Genomic DNA, 20,343 nt, shown 5'->3' with positions numbered 1-20,343 from the left:
CTCAGTAGTTGAAGATGAATGAGCACAAGAAAGTTTGAGAGCTTTTTAGAGAACTTTGATTGCTGGAAATTTCTTGGTGGATTAAATCTTTGAAGTTTGGGGTTATTTATAGACGTTTAAGAGTAATTCGTTGTCCCCAAAGTTTCCTTGAAGTAATCTCCAAGTTTTTCAAAATAGTAGTGCCAAAAAATCCATTTAAAAAATTTTCCTGTTGGAAGATTTTAAGCCAACGTTCGAGTGGCAGTCACCTGCCACGACCTGGTAGTCGCCTGTCATAGAAGAAACTCACAATACAGAACACTAGCAGCCACCTGCCAGAACCCAGGCAGTCCTCTAGCATGACCACCCAGGTGCCTGGTTATGTTCAGGCAGTCGCCTGGCACCCTACTACTTCTTTGAAAAATTCTTCATTTAATTTGGCAGTCGCCTAGTCCTTCTGTTTTTTTAAAAAAAATTTCTTTTTAAAACCCTTATTTTCTTCAATTTGAAAAACATACTTTAGGGTTTTTCTAAAAATGTATTTCTAAGTTTGTTTTGATTTTATGAAAGCTTCAATTCAGTTTATACTTGAAATTAACTTGAAGTACTTACATGCAAACATCCTTAAAACTTTATTCCCTTGATCTTCAAGTAAGTTCTTGTTCTTCCATCATCTTTGAGTTTCTGATCTTTTATTTGAGCTTTTATCAAGTTATCTTTAATCCTCATGCTCTTCAAGATCTTTTTTTAAATCCATAAACTTTATTATCCTTTCGAGCTTTGTCATTACCTTTAAGCTTTGCCTTTTTCCTAAAAAACTTTCACTTAAACCACATTAAACACATCATCATTTGTTATCATCAAAATAAGAATTGTAAGCCTTGTTAGACCAATATATTCATTCTTTGTTTCTTTCTTATTAGTCTCAATCTTATCTATTTTTGATCCTCTAAATTTTTTAACAAATCTCTTGTTCTTATTAAAGAATCTGCCTAGGCGTCTAATGAACAAGGCTCGATCATCATCATCTCCCTCATCATCCTCTTCCTCACTAGAACTTTCCTTTGAAGCTTTTAAGACTATTGTTTTCTTTTTTTTTTATTACCCTCAGCAGCTCTTCCATTCATCGCCATCTCATACGTGAGAAAAAAACCTATTAATTCATCTAAGGAAGTGGTTTTCAGATTTCTGCCTTCAGTTATGGCAGTGGCCTTAGGTTCCCAAATAGGGGGAAGTCCTCTAAGCACTTTCCTAATCATCTCATAGGTAGAATAGCTCTTTCCTAGTGCATTAAGGGAACTAATTATATGGTTTAACCTAGTGTACATGCTAATGATGGATTCTTCTGGGTTCATCTTAAAGGCTTCATACTCATTGGTGAGCATGTCAATCCTACTGTCCCTAACACCTACTGTTCCCTCATAGGTAACCTCTAACTTGTATCAAATTTATTTAGCTGATTTATAACTCATAACTCTATTGAATTCATTTGCATCTAAGGCAGAATACAACGCATTCATTGCACTAGAGTTAATTTGAATTTGTTTCATGTCTATATCATTCCATTCTTTTTCTTTTTTAAAGACTTCTTTGTTGTCTACAAATTTTTTGGGAATCAAGTCACCATGTGTGACTACTTTCCATACTTTGTAATCCATGGTTAGCAAAAATATTCTCATTCATTGCTTCCAAAAGGTGTAGTTTTCACTGCAGAAGATGGGAGGTCTAGATGAAGATTGGCCTTCACCAAACGAGGACACTCCTAACTTCGCCATAGGGATCTTTATGTAGCTACTTGTTAGGATATACTACAACCTATGCTCTGAGGCCAATTGAAATTAGGATGTATTCCCAAGAGGGGAGTGAATTGGGTTTTTTTTAAATTATTCGCAGAATTTTAGTTACTTCGACCCTTAACTATTCAAACTTCATATATATATATATATATATATATATATATATATATATATTTGTGTGTGTGTGTGTGTGTGTGTGTGTGTGTGTGTGTGTGGAGATATATAGCAATCAGAACTATGTTAATTACAAGCCTTTAGATATGAATATGGATATACAAACTGAATTTACAATATAAGATAACACATTCAGTTAAGCGCTTGTTTATATTATAACTTTCAGCTTAATTCAAGAAGATTCACAATAATGTACTTAAGAATAAATTCAATGATTGATTTATGCCTTCATAAAAATCAATATTAAGATCTAACTTTCAGCATATGTATTTTCTTTCAAAATAGATTTTGTAAAATGCTTGTTTAGCTTCAGCACATGTACTTTATTCAAAAAATATGTTCACAAAAAAGTAAATCCTTAGACTATATATTTTCAAACTCAAAGTTGTAAACTTTTCTGAATGGTCAAATCAATGCTTCGCTCATACAACTAATATATATATTTGATCTCAAACAAAATATGTTCAGTAAGTTCACTATGTTTAACAAGATTCCACTCTACAATAGATTTTCAAATATTTAGCTCAACCTCAAATATTTAGCAAGATTTAATATTGAGCACAAGATATTATTCAGCAAGTTCTTATAAAAATGAAAGCATGCACGCGGTTTATAACTTGCAGAAAATAAAAAGAGTAGGGAAGATGAAGCTAAACACCGTTGTTTTTATAAGGTTCGGCCAAAGCCTACATCCTTGCCTCCAGAAACACGTTGTGAGGATTTCCTTTACCAACTTCGTTACTAGGCGAAGTTACACCCTCTCTCCCTCAAAGGTGGAGTTCGCCTCTCTAACGAGAATCCCCTCTCGCTAGGCAATGATTCAATCCTCTAAACCATAAAAAATACAAGAAATAGCAAACACTTGCTTGTACAAGAAAAGGCTCCTTAACCAAGCAGATTAGTACACGTTAGATTCAAAAATAATATGAAAGTCGAAGCTCGAAGTATATCACCAAAACTGATTGAAAGATGTGAGTTTTGAAGATCAAATCATTCTTTTCCAAGTTAAAGAAACAAGAACACAGCAGCAGCCTTTCAGCAAAGAGAATACAAGAGAGTTGTGTGTGTCAATGCTTTTTAATTCGTGTTCATTGCCCTAATGTGTGAGAATAATATGTTTAAATAGAGCACTAGGGTTTCAAATACTTTTCCTTGAATTTTATCTTAATTTGGAAACCATTCACACAAGATTTGGAAATAAGATTAGTTTTGTTTAACGTTTAAACACTCGCATCAGTCGCCTATCCCCGAAGGGTTAGTCTCCTGTGCTCCTTTAAAGTCAACATATTCTGAAAGTTAGAATGAGGTCAGTCGACTGTGCCCGATAGATCAGTCACCTGTGCCTATTTAGTTTGAATATTTTCAAACACGGAAGCACCAAAGTCACTTGATGATTTATCATCAGTAGCCTGTCCTTTTAGCAAACTTTTTTTCAATGATTTTTGGTTCCAAACTTAATTCATATATTTGAAAACTCATTTTGAACTTTGAGAAAATATTTTCCATATAAAATTAGGTATCTAAGTCCAATGACATTTCCTAGGAGCTTCAATCAATAAGTATGAGTTTTGAAGTAATTACATGAGACCTTCATATGATTTTCTTATCTTAGTGTCTAAGTCTTCTTGTTATAAAGCTTCCAATATGTCTTCTGATCTTTGTGCATTGTTTCAATGAGCTTCATGTCTCACATGACTTGAACTTTCATGTTTATCATGTCTCATAGCCTTAAATGTGATTATCCATTCAAACTCTTCAAGCATATCCACTTGAAACCTTAAGATCACTTAAAACTTGAAACTCAAACTTGAATAGACATGTTAAGTAACCTTGATTTGTTATCATCAAAACAAGATTAAGCTTTGTTAGGTCAACATTCTCTTTGTTATTGAATCTTATGCCTTCTTTGTCTAAGGTCATTTTTGTGAACCTAACAACTTATCAAAGTTCTCTTTACCACTTGTAAATTTATGGATGATCTTATCATAGTCTTTGACCTTATTTTCTAAGCTTGTTGTTTTCAAATCCTTATCATTTTAAATAGTAGTTTAGGATCTTAGGTCTTCTAGTTCTTTCATCACTCTTTCAGTCTTTTTCTCTAAACTCTTAATTTTTAAGTCATTTTCCTTCTCAACAATAGTGTGAGTTTTTAATTCTTTCATTAAGGCTTCATTCTCATTCTTCAATAAAGTGTCTCGTGTAGTCATCTTAACTAGGATCTTATGAACCTTAAATAGTTCTCTTTATAGTTCTTCATAAGATGACATACTTTCATCATTGGATTCATCATATGAATCATTATAAGATTCATTGCATGAATCATTAAATGAGTTGGAAGAGGAAATTTGTACTTTATCATCGTCCCATGCCATAAAGCAGATGTTAGCAACCTTTTGGTCTCTTGATTCACTTCCTGGACTATTGGAACTTAAATTGTCCCAAGTAGTGGCATTTATTACCTTTTTCTTCTTCTTCATAGACTCCTTAAGCTGTGGACAATCAAGTAATGAGACCTACTTTTTTGAAGTTATAGCATGTTGGAGGTTCTGTTTCTTTTCTGCTTGTTTCTCCTTTGTCCATTTTGGAGTCCTGAAATTTTCTCGTAAATTTATTATTCTTTTTTAGGAACTTTCTAAGTCTCTTTTTTATGAAGGCTATGTCATTTGCATCCATCTCCTCTTCATCTTCATCACTAGAGCTTTCCTTAAAATCTTTAAGAGCGATGGATTTCTTGGCTTTAGGATGTTCACTAGCTTTTTCGTTTAGAGCCATCTCATACATGAGAAGTGACTCTATAAGCTCGTCTACAGTTATGGCTTTTAGGTTTCTACCTTTAGTTATAGTTGTGGCCTTGAGTTCCCAAACAGATGGAAGTCCTCTAAGGATTTTCCTAATCATTTCGTATGTTGGGTAGTTTTTCCCAAGTGCATTTAGGGAATTTATAATTTGGGTGAACCTTGTATATATACTCGATATAGATTCTTCTTGGTTCATCCTGAAGGCTTCATACTCGGTAGTGAGCATGTCTATTCTGCTATCCCTAACATCTACAGTTCCCTTATAGGTTATTTCTAGCTTTTCCTAGGTTTACTTGGCAGTCTTGCAGCCCATTGTTTTATTAAACTCATTTGCATCTAACGCACAATACAAGGCATTCATTGCACTAGATTTTATCTGCATTTGTATCATGTCGGCCTCATTCATTTCGTTTTCTTCCTTAGGAATTTCCTTATTTTCAGTGACTTTAGTAGGAACATAGTTTCCTTGGACTACAACTCTCTAAACTCTCCAATCCATCATTTGTAAAAATATGCTCATTCTTTGTTTCTTGAAGGTGTAACTTACACCGCAAAATATTGGGGGTCTGGTAGAGGATTGTCCTTCACCAAATGGGGACAGACCTAGGTTTGCCATTGTGATCTTTATGCAATTACCTATTAGGATATATTGCTCCCTATGCTCTGATACCAATTGGAAGTGAAAGTGTTATCCTAAGAGGGGGGGGGGTGAATTGGGTATTTTAAAAATTTAACGCGTGAAAGCTTGATTAATATTAAAAACTTATTTACTACGTTCTCTAACTATTTCGATCACCACATAAATCTAATTAGTGAACAATTATACCAATCAACAATCCTAAGTAAGAAATTAAACCACAAGGTTTATTATTTTTCCAGCAGATTAATATTGGTAACAAGATATTTAACCATAAAAATATTATTCTTATATTTGAACAATTAATCAAACAATATCAAACAATCCTAGCAGATTAAATCAAGTCTGAATTTTTAGCTACAGTGGTGTTTGATCACAATAGATATTTAAATCATTCAAGACATCCAAAAATCAAACTAAACATTCATACCATTCCAAAATCACAATAAATCATTCACAGAAGATGAATATCAATATATAAGTGTGAGAAAGTAAAGATATAACGGATAAGAATGACACCGAGATTTTTTACAAGGTTCGGCAACGCGCCTACATCCTTGCCTCAAGCGACCCTCTATGAGGATTAACTAACTCTCTCCATTCAATAGGTGGAGTACCTCTCTCCTTTCAGTAGGTGGAGCACCTCTCTCCTTTCAGTAGGCGAAGCATCTCTCAAGCAAGAATACCCTTTTGCTTGGTAATGATTCGCACCCAAATCGTCCATTTACAATCAAAATAGTAGCAGATTTTCATACAATAAGAAACTCTCTCAAAAGAGCAAATTTTTACAAGTTAAAATCACTAGTATACTCTCGAAGATGAGTTGTAAGAACCCGAATTGTAATATATGAATTTAAATAATTAAGAGAAGGGTAAAATTGGAATTTGAGTAGGCTTCGTCGACGAAGTCAGATTTCATCGACGAAGGCCTTGTACTGCTTGTCGACGAAGTACAGAGGCTCATCGATGAGGAGAAGCCGAGGGGTTTTTGGGAAATACAGAATCTTAGGCTCGTCAACGAGGTCACCGTCTCATCAACTAGGTGTCTTCAGTGCCTCATCAACGAGGTCGCCATTTCGTCGACGAGGACGGTCGAGTCAAAGGTGCTATAAAATATATTTTGGGGTTGCTTAGTTGCTAAGTTATCAACTTTTCTCTCTCTCTCTCTCTCTCTCTCTCTCTCTAGAACTCGAAGGGCACTCTCTCTCTAGGTTTCTTCGTCGTTTTTCATCTGATTCGATAATCCAATGTTACCATGAGGATTAGGGAAGGATTCTCTACAAAACATACAAATCGAAAACCCGTTCCGGGCATTTTCGGGTTTTGGTGTAAAATCGAGGTAACACTCGATTCTGTAGTTTGGTAGAGAATGGAGTCGTGAGTATTTTATGTATTGTGTTTTGTAGGTTTTGAGAACTCGGTTCATTGTTTAGGAGCCGTAGAGTTAGGGATTAGTCTTCTGGGGAAAAGGTAAGGGGATTCAATTTATGTCGGTTATTTTTGAAATCGGACTTGGTAGAACTGTGGTTCGTGGTCCTGTGTGTATTTTGATTACTCATTTGGGGGGATCTAATGGGTAAAATTATGGGTTTTTCGTGTTACAGTTTTGGGAAAAATGAGGTATTGGGTTACATCCCTGGTTTTGTTAGAAAACCGTATGTATATGGTGATTTATACTGTGTAATAGGGCTGGTCGTGCCTTGAATTTATTTAAACTGTATATGTTTGGAAAATCATGATTTTTGGATTACCAAATGGGTGTGGTTTGTTTGGTTATATGAGCATGCATGATTGTGTTTTGTTGAAATGCAATAGGAACTAGGTTTCGAGTTGTTCCATGTACTTAAAAGTGTCCGACTCTATATCCGTGAGCATATGAAATCGCTAGGCTATGTTTGGAAAGAGTGTCTGGCTCTATATCCGAGGGCGTGAGCCTTACCAGTTGATCACTAAAGGGCGTGGATCCACCAGTTTTCGTCATTACAATGCTATGGGAGCCTGGGGCTATGCCATGTGTCAGTGGCACCATGTATCATGGGCCAGCTACGAGCCAAGGGGTGTGACGACAACGGGTCGATAATGCGCGTGCTTATGCATATGTGTGCACGTATGCACTGTACTAGAAGTGTATTGTGAAAATATTGGAATTGCATTTAATTGTGTATGTTTTTCTGTCATGATAACACTCAAATGCCACACACTGATATAACATGTATCTGCCTTACTAAGATGTGTCTCACCCCTATTTTACGTATACATTTTACAGGTCCTTCAAGTAACAGGAACTAGCATCTTGGTGTTGGGAGCACAGTGGCCGGTGTACTACAAGTAGTGCTTGGGTAAGTTCTAGGAATTTTGTTTCACGGGTTCCCGTTTTGGGCTATGTTTGGCACCTGGATGTACGTTTTGTATGTATAGAGCCTAGACTCCATTTTTGTATGGACTCTGGTATGGTACTGTATATGTACAGAAAGACCCTTTTTTTGCCGTGTACGTGGTTGTATATGGATGCATATAGGGTGCCTGGGAACCCCATGGGGTCGAGCCCTTATTCATTGTGTTGTATCGTTGATATTTGTATGATACAGGAACATGTTAGATTACTATTTCACCTCTGGGTCCCAATTCTGGGTTCGGGGCGCGACAGCTTGTAATCAGAGCAAAACCAGGTTGTTAGGTCTTGTTGACTTGGTTAGGCATGGTTATGAATACGTACCAGAGTATAGGATGTTGGAATTGGGTAAAGTAGGTCAAGGGTTGTCTTGTTGCTAGACAAGGATTCGTTGGTGGTATTCCGTGTTTTTCTTGGAATGACAATTTCAGTAAAATCATGGCAAACCATTGATGACTTCTGTGTTAGTGTGATAGGACAGACCTAGCCCTGAGAGGTGGTAGTTAACATTATTAGTTGTAGAAATTTGTGTTAACTGTACATGCGTGGAAATGCTAGTAGGTTCCTATTGTATTTTCAGAATGGAACCCAAGGATAACAACTTGAAGAGTGGCTCTGAGGAGACTACGAGTGATGAGTCTCCGTTAGTGCCTCAAGGTTTGACAAGGCAGGTCATGCGGGAAATCGGGCAGAGTGTTAGGAGATGCGAATGCTCTCCTACTACTGCGGGGTGTACCATCGAGAGGTTCACACGCATGCACTCGCCGACGTTTGCAGGGGGGCCCGACCCAATTATAGAGGAGGACTAGGTCGAAAAGACCGAGAGGATTCTGGAGGTCCTCCACTGTACAGATGAGCAGAGAGTCCTATACGCTACCTTCCAGCTATTTGGGGAGGCAGGGCATTGGTCGACTGCAGTAAGTCTTCTAGAGAAGTTGAAAGCCGATGTCTCTGAGATGTCTTGGAGCCGTTTCAAGGAGGTGTTCTTTGAAAGATACTTCTCGGCCTCCACTCATGAGTACAAGAAGACTCGGACATTTGAGAAGGGTTTCAGGAAGGATATCCGCAGGTTAGTGGGTATGCTTTAGATTTGCGAGTTCTAGGTTTTGGTAGATAAGGCCACGGTGATCGAGATTGGCATCCGAGAGGATGAAGTGGATCAGGAATCAAAGAAGAGGACAGTACCTTCTGGTTCTCAATCGGGATCTCATCAATGATCGTGGAAGAAGAGGAACAAGGGCTCGGGTTACCGTCAGAATATCGAGCGCCAGGGTACTCAGGCCAGTCAAACGCAGAATCGTTGTACCAAGTGCCTCAGATGGCACGAGGGCGAGTGCTAGTCATTTGGGGGTAACTGCTACAAATGTGGCCAGTCAGGCCACATGGCTCGCGATTATCGTGTACCGAAGCGAGACATGCCTACATCTAGTGTGAACTAGGGTAGCAATCTAATATCTCAGGGAACTATCCAGGCAAATACAACTCCGGCCAGAGTATACTCTCTTACTCCAGCTGATGCTGAACATGCAGGGAACGTAGTGACAGGTACCTTATTATTGCTTTCAAATAAAGCTTCTGTTTTGTTTGATTCGGGTACGACCCATTCTTTTTTATTTGTGAGTTTTGTTAAGCTGTGTGGGGTTGAAACCCAAGCCATGAATAAGGTATTATATGTTGCTACACCATCTAGGAGTATATCATTCTGTAGGATGATGTTAGCTAATTTCCCAGTGATTTAGAGAAGGTTGCTACCGACGAATTTTATGGTATACGATATGTCGGCGTTCAATATCATTCTAGGAATGGGTTGGTTGTTCTCCAGTTATGCTGTAATTGATTGTTGTAGGAAGGTAGTAGTTTTCAGACCTCCTGGGGAGCAGGAGTATGAATTTGTGGGATCGAGTATGCGTTCGACACCACAGGTTCTATCGGCATTACAGGTGAGAAGGTTACTCTTGGACGGGTGTCAGTGGTACCTAGCTTATGTGAAGGAACTTCCGCAAGATGAGTTGAAACTTGAGGATATTCAAGTAGTCAGCGAGTTCCTGGGGCAGAAGATTTACCCGGTTTGCCTCTGGATCGTGAGGTGGAGTTTGCGATAAAGTTGCCACCTGGCAAGGCACCAATCACTAAAGCTCCATAACTGATGGCTCTAGAAGAATTGCAGGAATTAAAGGATCAGTTGCAGGAATTGCTAGACAAGGGCTTTATCCGACTGAGTGTTTCACCCTGGGGAGCTCCAGTGTTGTTTGTGAAGAAGAAGGATGGGTCGATGCGTATGTGCATTGATTACCATGAGATTAACAAGGTGACGGTGAAGAATCGTTACCCTTTGCCTCATATTGATGATCTATTTGACCAGTTACAGGGGACGCAGGTCTTTTCAAAGATCGACCCACGGTCAGGGTATCATCAGGTGAGGGTTCGATCTGATGATGTGGCGATGACTGCTTTCCGAACCAGATATGGCCACTATGAGTTCTTCGTCATGCCTTTTGGGTTGACGAATGCTTCGGCGATGTTCATGGACCTAATGAACAGGGTTTTTCGTGAGTACCTAAACCAGCTCGTAGTAGTGTATCGACAATATTTTGGCGTCTTCAAGGAGTTTGGAAGAGCATGAAAACCATTTAGGTTAGTACTACAGATTCTGCGAGAAAGGAAGTTGTATGCCAAGCTAAAGAAGTGTGAATTCTGGTTGAATTAGGTGGCATTCTTGGGCCATGTAGTAACTGGTGATGGTATATCAGTTGATCCTAGAAAAATCAAAGTTGTGGTTGACTGGATGAGGCCAAAGAGTGTGCATAAGGTTTGGAGTTTTCTGGGACTAGCGGGTTTCTATCGTCGGTTTGTGGAAGGTTTCTCTAAACTGTCTAGGCCCCTAACTCGATTGACCAGAAAGGGAGTGAATTTTGGGTGAATCAGTGATTGCAAGAAGTGTTTTCAGGAGTTGAAGCACCGGCTGGTTACTGCTCCGGTTTGACCATTCCTTCGGGGGATGGCTGATTTGTGATTTTTAGCGACGTGTCTCTAAAAGGTTTGGGATGCGTGCTTATGCAACAGGGTAAGGTAGTAGCGTATGCTTCTTGGCAACTGAAGGAATACGAGAAGAATTACCCTATGCATGATTTGGAGTTGGTTGCTGTTGTATATGCACTGAAGATCTGGCGACACTATTTGTATGGTGTGCAATGCGAGATTTTCACTGATCACAAAAGTCTCAGGTACTTTTTCATGCAGGATGAGTTGAATATGAGGCAGAGACAGTGGATTGAGTTGATTAAGGACTACAATTGTACCATCAGTTATCACCCGAGGAAATCTAATGTGGTGGTTGATGCATTGAGTCGGAAATCAAAGCATGCGGCAGTATCTGCAGTGGTAGCTCAACATCATATCAGACTGGATCTGGAAAGCCTTGGTATAGAGTTGGTGTTAAATGATCATCAGGCATGTATTGCTAGTTTGGTGGTCCAACTGACTTTGTTTGAGCGTATTAAAGTTGCGCAGGCTAGTGATGCAAAGTTGGTTGAAACTGTGGAGAAAGTGCAGTAGGGTTTGGCTACAGAGTTCAACATCTCCGGGGGAAGTGTGTTGAGATTTGGAACCAGGCTATGTGCTCTGAATGATGACGAGATCAGAAGGACAATTCTAGAGGAAGTGCATCGTTCTGTATATATGGTACATTCTGGTAGCACGAAGATGTATAATGACTTGTGCAAGACCTTCTGGTGGACTGGTATGAAGAGGCAGATTGCTTAGTTTATAGAGCAGTGTTTGACGTGTCAGCAGGTAAAAGCTGAACATCAGAGGTCAATAGGACCGTTGCAGCCCTTAGCAATTTCGGAATGGAAATGTGAGCATATTTCCATGGATTTTGTGACTGGATTGCTACCAGCACTGCACGAGCAGAATGTCATTTGGTTGATTGTGGATAGATTGACGAAATCTGCTTATTTCATACTGATGAAAGTTAGCTACCCTTTGAATAGACTAGTGGACCTATATGTGCAGGAGATAGTCAGAATGCATGGAGTGTCAGTGTCCATTGTGTCTAATCGAGACCCGAGGTTTGCCTCTCATTTCTGGAAGAGCTTGAGGGAAGCACTGGGGTTGAAGCTTACTTTCAGTACAAAGTTCCATTCCAGACTGATGGACAGTCGGAGAGAACAATACAAATCTTGGAAGATATGTTACAAGCTTGCGTGTTAGACTTCGGGGGTAGTTGGTTACAGTTTATGCCACTGGCGGAGTTCGCTTATAACAATAGCTTCCAAGCTAGTATCAGGATGGCACCATTTGAGACTCTATATGGTCGGAGGTGTCGATCTCCTCTGTATTGGGATGAGGTTGGTGAACGTCAGGTGTTAGGACCTAAACTCATGTAGCAGGCGTCTGAGAAGGTGGGTTTGATCCGGGATAGGATTAAATCGGCTCAGAGTCGGCAAAAGAGTTACGCAGATGTTCGCCACCGTGAATTGGAATTCAAGGTGGGGGGTAAGGTATTTCTGTGAATTGCTCCGATGAAATGGGTGATGAGATTTGGGAAGAAAGACAAGCTGAGCCCGAGATATATCGGACCATTCAAGATTCTTGAGCGAGTGAGTCCGGTAGCCTACAGGATTGCACTGCCCCCAGCACTCTCGAGGATCCACGATGTGTTTCACGTATCCATGTTGAGAAGGTACGTGTTGGATCCATCACATGTTGTTGTTCACAAAGACTTGGAAATTGGGGATACTTTAGCATACGAGGAGGTGCTTGTTCGAATTTTGGACTATAAAGTTCAAAAGCTACGTACCAAGGTTATACCGCTGGTGAAGGTATTATGGCAGAATCATGAGGTTGAGGAAGCTTCTTGGGAGCTAGAAGTAGAAATATGCTAGAAGTATCCACAGTTGTTCTAGTGTATGTGTATTACCCTACTTTGTTTGGAATAGGTGGTTAGTCTTTGAGAGTGTGTGTATTTGTGAACTCCTATGATGATATGTGTATGTAACCACGGTATTCATCCGCCATAAATGAGGGTATATAGCGTTTTGGTAGTCGCCAATTTTTCTGTTTTAGAGTCGAGTGTGTGCATGTATGAGTTCTTGAATGAGAGATTGCAAATTTCGAGGACGAAATTTTTGTAAGGAGGAGAGGTTGTAAGAACCTGAACCGTAATATATGAATTTAAATAATTAAGAGAAGGGTGAAATTGGAATTTGAGCAAGCTTTGTCGATGAAGTCAGATTTCATAGACGAAGCCCTTGTGCTGCTCGTCGATGAAGTACAGAGGCTTGTCGACGAGGAGAAGCCAAGGGGTTTTGGGGAAATCCAGAATCTCAGGCTCGTCGACATGGTCACCGTCTCGTCGACGAGGTGTCTTCAGTGCCTCGTCGAAGAGGTCGCGATTTCGTCAACGAGGACAGCTGAGTCAAAGGTGCTATAAAAGATATTTTTGGGTTGCTTAGTTGCTAAGTTAGCAACTTTTCTCTCTCTCCCTCTCTCTAGAACTCGAATGACACTCTCTCTCTAGGTTTCTTCACCATTCATCGTCTGATTCGATAATCCAACATTACCACGAGGATCAAGGAAGGATTCTCTACAAAACTTACTGATTGTAAACTCATTCCGGACATTTTTGGATTTTGGCGTAAAATCGAGGTAAGGCTCGATTTTCTTTTTTGATCCGGTAGTTTGATAGAAAATGGAGTCGTGAGTATTTTCTGTACTATGTTTCATAGGTTTTGAGAATTCGATTCGCTGTTTAGGAGCCGTAGAGTTCAGGATTACTCTTTTGGGGAAAAGGTAAGTGGATTCAGTTTATGTCAGTTATTTTTGAAATCGGACTCGGTAGAACTATCACTCGTAGTCCTGTGTGTGTTTTGATTACTCATTTGGGAGGATTTGATGGGTAAAATTATGGGTTTTTCATATTACAGTTTTGGGAAAAAAAGGGTATTGGGTTACATCCCTGGTTTTGTTGGAAAACCGTATGTATATGGTGATTTTTACTATGTAATAGGGATGGTCGTGGCTTGAATTTATTTAAACTGTATATGTTTGGAAAATCATGATTTTTGGATTACCAAATGGGAGTGGTTTGTTTGGTTATATGAGCATGCATGGTTGTGTTTTGTTGAAATGCAATAGGAATTGGGTTCTGAGTTGTTCCAGGTACTAAAAGACTGTCCGGCTCTATATTTGTGGGCATATGAAATCGTTAGGCCATGTTTGGTAAGAGTGCCTGGCTCTATATCCGAGGGCGTGAGCCTTACCGGTTGATCACCGAAGGGTGTGGATCCACCAGTTTGCGCTAGTACGATGCCATGGGAGCCTAGGGCTATGCCATGCGACAGTGGCGCCTGGTATCGCGGGCTAGCTACGAGCCGACGCAGGATATCGCGGGCCGGCTATGGGCCGAAGGGTGTGACGACACCGGGTAGATCATAGGCATGCATATGCGTGTGTGTGCATGTATGCACTGTGCTGGAAGTGTATTATGAAAATACTAGAATTGCATTTAACTTTGTATGTTTTGCTATCATGATAACACTCAAATGCCACACACCGATATAACTTGTATCTACCTTACTAAGATGTGTCTCACCCTTACTGTAAGTACATATTTTACAGGTCCTTCGAGTAACTGGAACTAGCGTCCTGGTGTTGGGAGCGCAGTGGTCGGTGTACTGCGGATAGCGCTTGGGTAAGTGCTAGGACTTTTGTTTTATGGGTTCCTATTTTGGGGTATGTTTGGCACCCAGATGTACGTTTTGTATTTATGGAACCTGGACTCCATTTTTGTATAGACTCTAGTATGGTACTGTAAATGTATAGAAAGATGCTTTTTCTATTGTATACCTGGTTGTATATGGATGCATATAGGATTCCTAGGAACCCCATGGGGTCGGACCCTCATTCATTGTGTTGTATCGTTGATATTTGTATGATACAGGGACATGTTAGATTACTATTTCACCCCTAGGTCCCATTTCTAAGTTCGGGGAGTGACATGAGTTGCTATGAAGCTCAATAAGTTTTTCTAGGTTTTATAGATTGAAAGATGCAAAAATGAAGAAAAAAACCAAAAATTATTTGCAGCGATGAAGAATGGCGCACAACAGTGTTTGAATGATGAAATCAATGACTTTTTATGGAATTAGGTTGCCCTATCATGATTAGGGTTACCCTTACATAGATGGGTTTGAATTCTAACTGTTTGCCCAAATTTTGGAAACAATATATTTTAAAAACGGAAAGAAATCGCACTGTTCGTAACTTAAATCGGGTACTTCGTTCAACTGAATTGGAAGTTCGGTCACTCAAACCAATTAAAAATATGAATTTCAAATAGATAGTAGCCTTTTGGTTGACTGAACTTGAAGTTCAGTCACCTGAACCTATTCGATCAACTAAACTTTTAGTTCAGTCATCTGAACCAACACTATCTAGGTTTTTTCAATCAGCACTACCCATTCAGTTGACTGAACCAAGTGTCCAATCGCCCGAATTATCTAATGCCAGACAAGGTTGTTCAGTTAACTACATTCGGTTGATTGAGCTTAAGCCTCGGTCACCCGAACTTTCTGAAATTCATTTTTCCTTTTATTTTTTATTCCAAAATTCATTTGTCTTCTTTTGAAAAGATGTTTGGACTTTGAAAAGATATTTTCCAAGTCATTGAAATAGGTCTCTAAGTCCAATTTATCTTATAAGCTTCATAAACAAACTTAAACTTGAGAAGTACTTACATGATACTTCTATTACTTTAAACAAGAAATAAATCTAGGTCCTCATGTCTTAAAACTTTATCTTCTTCCAAACTCTAGCCATTTTCATTTAGTTTGTTTTCATCATGGCTTTTAAATTTTAAATATGAACCATTGTGCTTGTAAGATATAATACCTAAAAATTCACTTAAAGACACAATTAGATTCCTTTGTTTGTCATTATCAAAACCAAGAATAAGCCTTGTTAGGCCAACAACTTGAATTCATTACCAACCTTCCAAAAGGGGGAGAAGCAGGGGTCTATACTTGTGGTTATAGCCAGGTTTTCAAAGTACAATACTTTTATACCTACACCAAATTATTGCTCGGCAAAGGAGACAATTACTTTTTCAATCATATTGTGAGTTGTTGGATTGTTCCCGAAGACATTATTAGTGACTAAGATTCAATGGCAACTTTTAAAAAAAAAATTTCAAAATCCTCTGTTCATAACTTGACATTTTTTTAAGTTACCACCTGGAGATAGATGGACATAAGGAGAGATTCAATGGGCAACTAAAAGAGTACTTGCACTATTTCATCACTACTAATAAAAAAAAAAATTAGGTGCAACTACTTGATATGGCTTAGTTCTTTTTCAATACCCGAAAGAGTTCAACAACCAATAAGAGTCCTTTCAAGATTATTATAAGTCAGCGGCCATTGTTACCTTACACATTGGATAATTTGTATAGAACGAAGATTCGAAGAGCACGCATATTCACTAAAGAATGGAGGCAAAATTATAGATTGCCTGAGCCTACCTAGAAAAAACTTCCAAACGAATGAAGAAGTGGAAAGATCAGGGTAGAAGACCATTGCACTTCAACATGGTTAAATTATTGGTGCTTGTTAAGGTCCATCATGAGTAGATTAAGTCATTATAGGGTTGAGATAAGATACTACTTTGCAAATATGAAGGACAAGTCCCCATGTTGGCTAAATTCAAGAAGGCCTCTAACAAAGTTAATCCTCCGACTTGGACAAAAGTGCATCCTGTGTTTCATATGACCTTCCTCAAGTCATTTAATGCCAACACTAAAGATCCAAGAAAAATTCAGCCAATTAGAGCACCAATGAAGATAGTAACCTGACAAAAAAGAAGTTAAAGTCATCCCTACAAATAGAGAGATCGCATCATAATGGAAGAAGTAACACAAGTGAAGTGAAAAGGCCTTGAAGACAAAGAAATTAGCTAGATTTTTAGTGGAAGACATGTAACCGTTCATGGACCAAGTTGAAAAGTACCTAGTGTCAAAGCCTACAATAACATCGACCACATAAGTGGGGGAGAATGTCATAAATTGAGCATGTTCAGGGCATTATGCTCACTTGTGATCACTTTGTCTTATGTGCATAGGATGGGTTACCATCATATAAATAGTAGTATAGGTTTTGCTTTGAGTAGGATTAAGACTCAATGTAAAAAAAAAAAAGTATGAATCCTTGGACAATTTGAAGTTTCCTAGTACTAGAGATACAATAGCATATAAAACTTTTTAGAGGAGAATGAGTATTCATTGATTTTGTAAAACTCACTAACTTTTGTAAACATGTTTAGCCTACTTGCCTCCCTTGTTGAACACATGTTGCTTACAAAAGTGTTGTTTAATGAATTACGTCGCTTCAATGTTTACCTTTTGTTTGTCATTTATTTTCATGAATTGCTTGCTAGTTTCATTTTACATTCAACTGTTGTGAATGTATTATGTTGGTAAACCATATTAATCTTTGGCTGACTAATTATGCAAGAGTGTTAGTTAGTACCACACGATCCTTCATAAGGTGTGAAATATTTGGCCCTTGACATTTACCTTCTCCCTAGACTCAAAGATCCCTTTTGGCATTTAATATCAAGTACCTTTAACAAAGGGAGTCATAGGAGACATTTACCTTAAGCTATAATTTATGAGCCCCTTTATTCCCTTCGTGTAATTATTCTCCCAAGTCATCAAACTTCATCTAATTGTGAATTACATTTTAAAATTATTAGTCTTTTGTATTTTAATAAATTTGTTCTTTAAAACTTAAAACGACATTCATAATAAGTTATTTTTTAATTTTAATTAAAAAAATTTAAAATTAAGGTGAAAACGAGGTGGATTAAAATAGGAAGTAAGGTATGTAAAAAACGATGGAGAGAGAGAGTAATTTTTTTAAGAAATAGTTTAATTAATGTGGATAAAACATGCCACATGTAATCAAGAATATTTTTAAAAAATGTATAAAATTCTAGAAAATTGGATTTTGATGTTTGCAAAAAGACTATGCAAATATGGCTCAATTCTCCAAGTAGTATATACTTTTGTCGAGAGGGCTAACAATATCAAATTAAGCTTTTGTAATTCTTAAGATCTTTCTAGATCTCTTATCCTCTCGTTAAAGTGGCTCATATTTGGTCAACCACTTTAGTCCTTTAGATCTCATACTTTTCTTCCATGAAAGATATTTCACAAAATTGGAACCAATATATATCCGATGCGAAATCGTGAATACAATATATAAGGCCCATTAGTTGTATATAACATTCTCCATTTTTTATGTTTAAATTTTCCTAAATTATATATAAAAAAAAATTCATCTTATTTTTTTTTTCCAAAATTCATATTAAAAAGAAAAAAAATAAGGAGCTTATGTAGTTGTACCAACCATTTTTTTATTTGCAAATTTTTCAAATTAATAACCAAAAAAAAACAACTTATTTTTAAATTTTTTTAAAATATAGTCATGGATTATAAGACTCAGATTTGAATTTAAGTAAACTTAGAGCAAACTTAATACATAATGCACACAAATCAATATCCAAAATTCAAATTTTATGTTGTCATACACAAAATTAGAAGTCAAAAATTAAGAAAATATAAAAAAATGCCTTCTAAATTTCATATATAAATTTTAAAATTGAAAAATAAGCTGATTTTTTTTTTTTTTTTTTTTTGTAATTTGAAAAATTAGACACGAAAAATCTAAAACTATTTCCACAAGGAATTAATGCTAAAAATTTTCATCATTGTTCATTTATTTTGTACTAACTAAACGGGTCCATATATTCGTAATATGATGTTTTTCAATACCCAATGCAATTTTTTTATATATGTATATTTTTTAATGGTGAGAAAATAATAAGTATAAAAAATTAGAGAGAGAAGGAATAGTGAAGAAATCTCTCGAAGAGGGAATCCATGCGCTTGGCCCTTGGGTCAATTGAAACCAAGAAAACCATTTTCAGTGGGGTTGTGGGCCCTTTATACCCTCGTGGCAAGGCCCATGCATCTCAGCGTTATGGACTTGCGCATATAGGCCCATTCAACTTGGCATCCAGTTGCAGCCCAGGTGAAGCCCACTTACGCTGCCCATGGCTATATGATTAGTGATACTGGAAACTGTGCCCACCAACTTGCTGCATCTCAACGTCAGGCCCTTCCAATTGATTTTTTTTATTCTGGAATTAGAATTTTCAAATTTAAATTTGTGTAAGATTAAATAAAATTTTTATTTAAAATATAAAAAATCTTTATAATAATATTATGAGCAAAAATGATAACTTGAAAAGGTTTAATATTTGTAGTCAAGCAATTAGACTTTAAATTTGAATTTGAATGGATTTGAATATAATATAATCTAATTATATTGAATTTCTTCTAAACCCAAATCCTAAAATTCATACTCCCAACAACTATCTTATTTATTTTAGACAGGTCTTCCACTGCTATCTGAATTTTGCAGGGTCATAATTTTTCTTTCGAAAAAATTGCTTCCAAAAAAAATTCTTGGGTTGAAATTTCAGAATGCATCTTCAGTGGGTATCCTCAATTCCCGCAAAAACTAGTGCTCCTCTGCCCACTGGTTCCATGGATTGTTTAAACCTCTCATTTCACTACATACATATAGCCGGAACTAGAGAGAGAGAGAGAGAGAGAGAGAGATTAATTACGTCCATCCTGCATCATATATAAATTAAACGGCTGTGGGATTTGAATTCTACTTCTCCATCTCTGCAGGGACTCAAGAAAGGATTGAGATTTTTCATCACAGGTCTGTTATTCATCATCTGCAGATTTTCTTTCCTGATCTTTTTTTATTCGCCTGAGATTGATTTGAAGTGGTATCTATACAATATGCATGGTAAGTTTATTTTGGTTTTCAATGTCTTAACTTTTGCTCGTGTTTTTTATTTCAGAACAAAGTCTTAACAAGTCAAAAGCAGTTGCAGTATTAATTAAGATAATGGGAGAAACAAAAGATGATGAGAAGAATGAAATTCCAAAGAAGGAAAAGCACCATGAAGAGAAAGAGAAAGGGAAACACCCGGATGCAGATGGGATTGGAGAAAAAGAAAATAAAAAAGAGAAGAAGCAGAAAGAGAAGGAAGTTAAAGATGATGAGGAGAAAGAAAATGGTGGAAAAGAGAAGAAGAAGAAGAAGAACAAGAATCCAGAGGACAAGAAGGATCCTGCAAAATTAAAGCTTAAGCTCGAAAAGATCAACGCGAAGATGCAAGCATTGGCAACAAAGAGGGATGAGATCTTGAGACTCCTTCATGAGGCAGAACAAACCGCTGCCAAACCAACCGAAGCAGCCTAGATCTCATGTTAGATCGATCAATGAATCGGGTTTAGTAGTCCCCATTAAAGTCGAGAAATTTGAAATACGCATGTTAGCCATGTCAGAAGAGCACAGTAATATTCTTTACATATGTTTGTTTGTATATAAAAGATTTTCTATGAATGGACAAGAAATCAGTTTATAAATGCATCAAAGAGGTACATGGAATATGAATGGGAAGAAAAATGTGAATATTCAGGAAACC

The 20,343-nt window shown here is 37.6% G+C and overlaps 1 protein-coding gene across 1 annotated transcript; it reads left to right on the top strand.

The window, feature by feature from the left end:
• The first annotated feature begins 19,748 nt into the window (after positions 1-19,748).
• Positions 19,749-20,117, top strand: LOC131146068 (uncharacterized). Its single transcript, XM_058095352.1, has one exon. It carries the CDS (start codon positions 19,761-19,763, stop codon positions 20,115-20,117), a length of 357 nt encoding a protein of 118 aa, XP_057951335.1. The 5' UTR covers positions 19,749-19,760.
• The last annotated feature ends 226 nt before the right edge of the window (positions 20,118-20,343 follow it).

This window comes from Malania oleifera, chromosome 13 (genome assembly GCF_029873635.1).
Source record: "Malania oleifera isolate guangnan ecotype guangnan chromosome 13, ASM2987363v1, whole genome shotgun sequence".
NCBI classification, from domain to species: Eukaryota; Viridiplantae; Streptophyta; class Magnoliopsida; order Santalales; family Ximeniaceae; genus Malania; species Malania oleifera.
The sequence above is the reverse complement of the archived record's forward strand: the minus strand, read 5'-3'. Positions and strand labels throughout refer to the sequence as shown.

What these genes read in the sequence shown, in the direction of transcription:
- LOC131146068 (XM_058095352.1), top strand. Translation starts at nt 19,761, where the DNA reads ATGGGAGAAACAAAAGATGATGAGAAGAATGAAATTCCAAAGAAGGAA.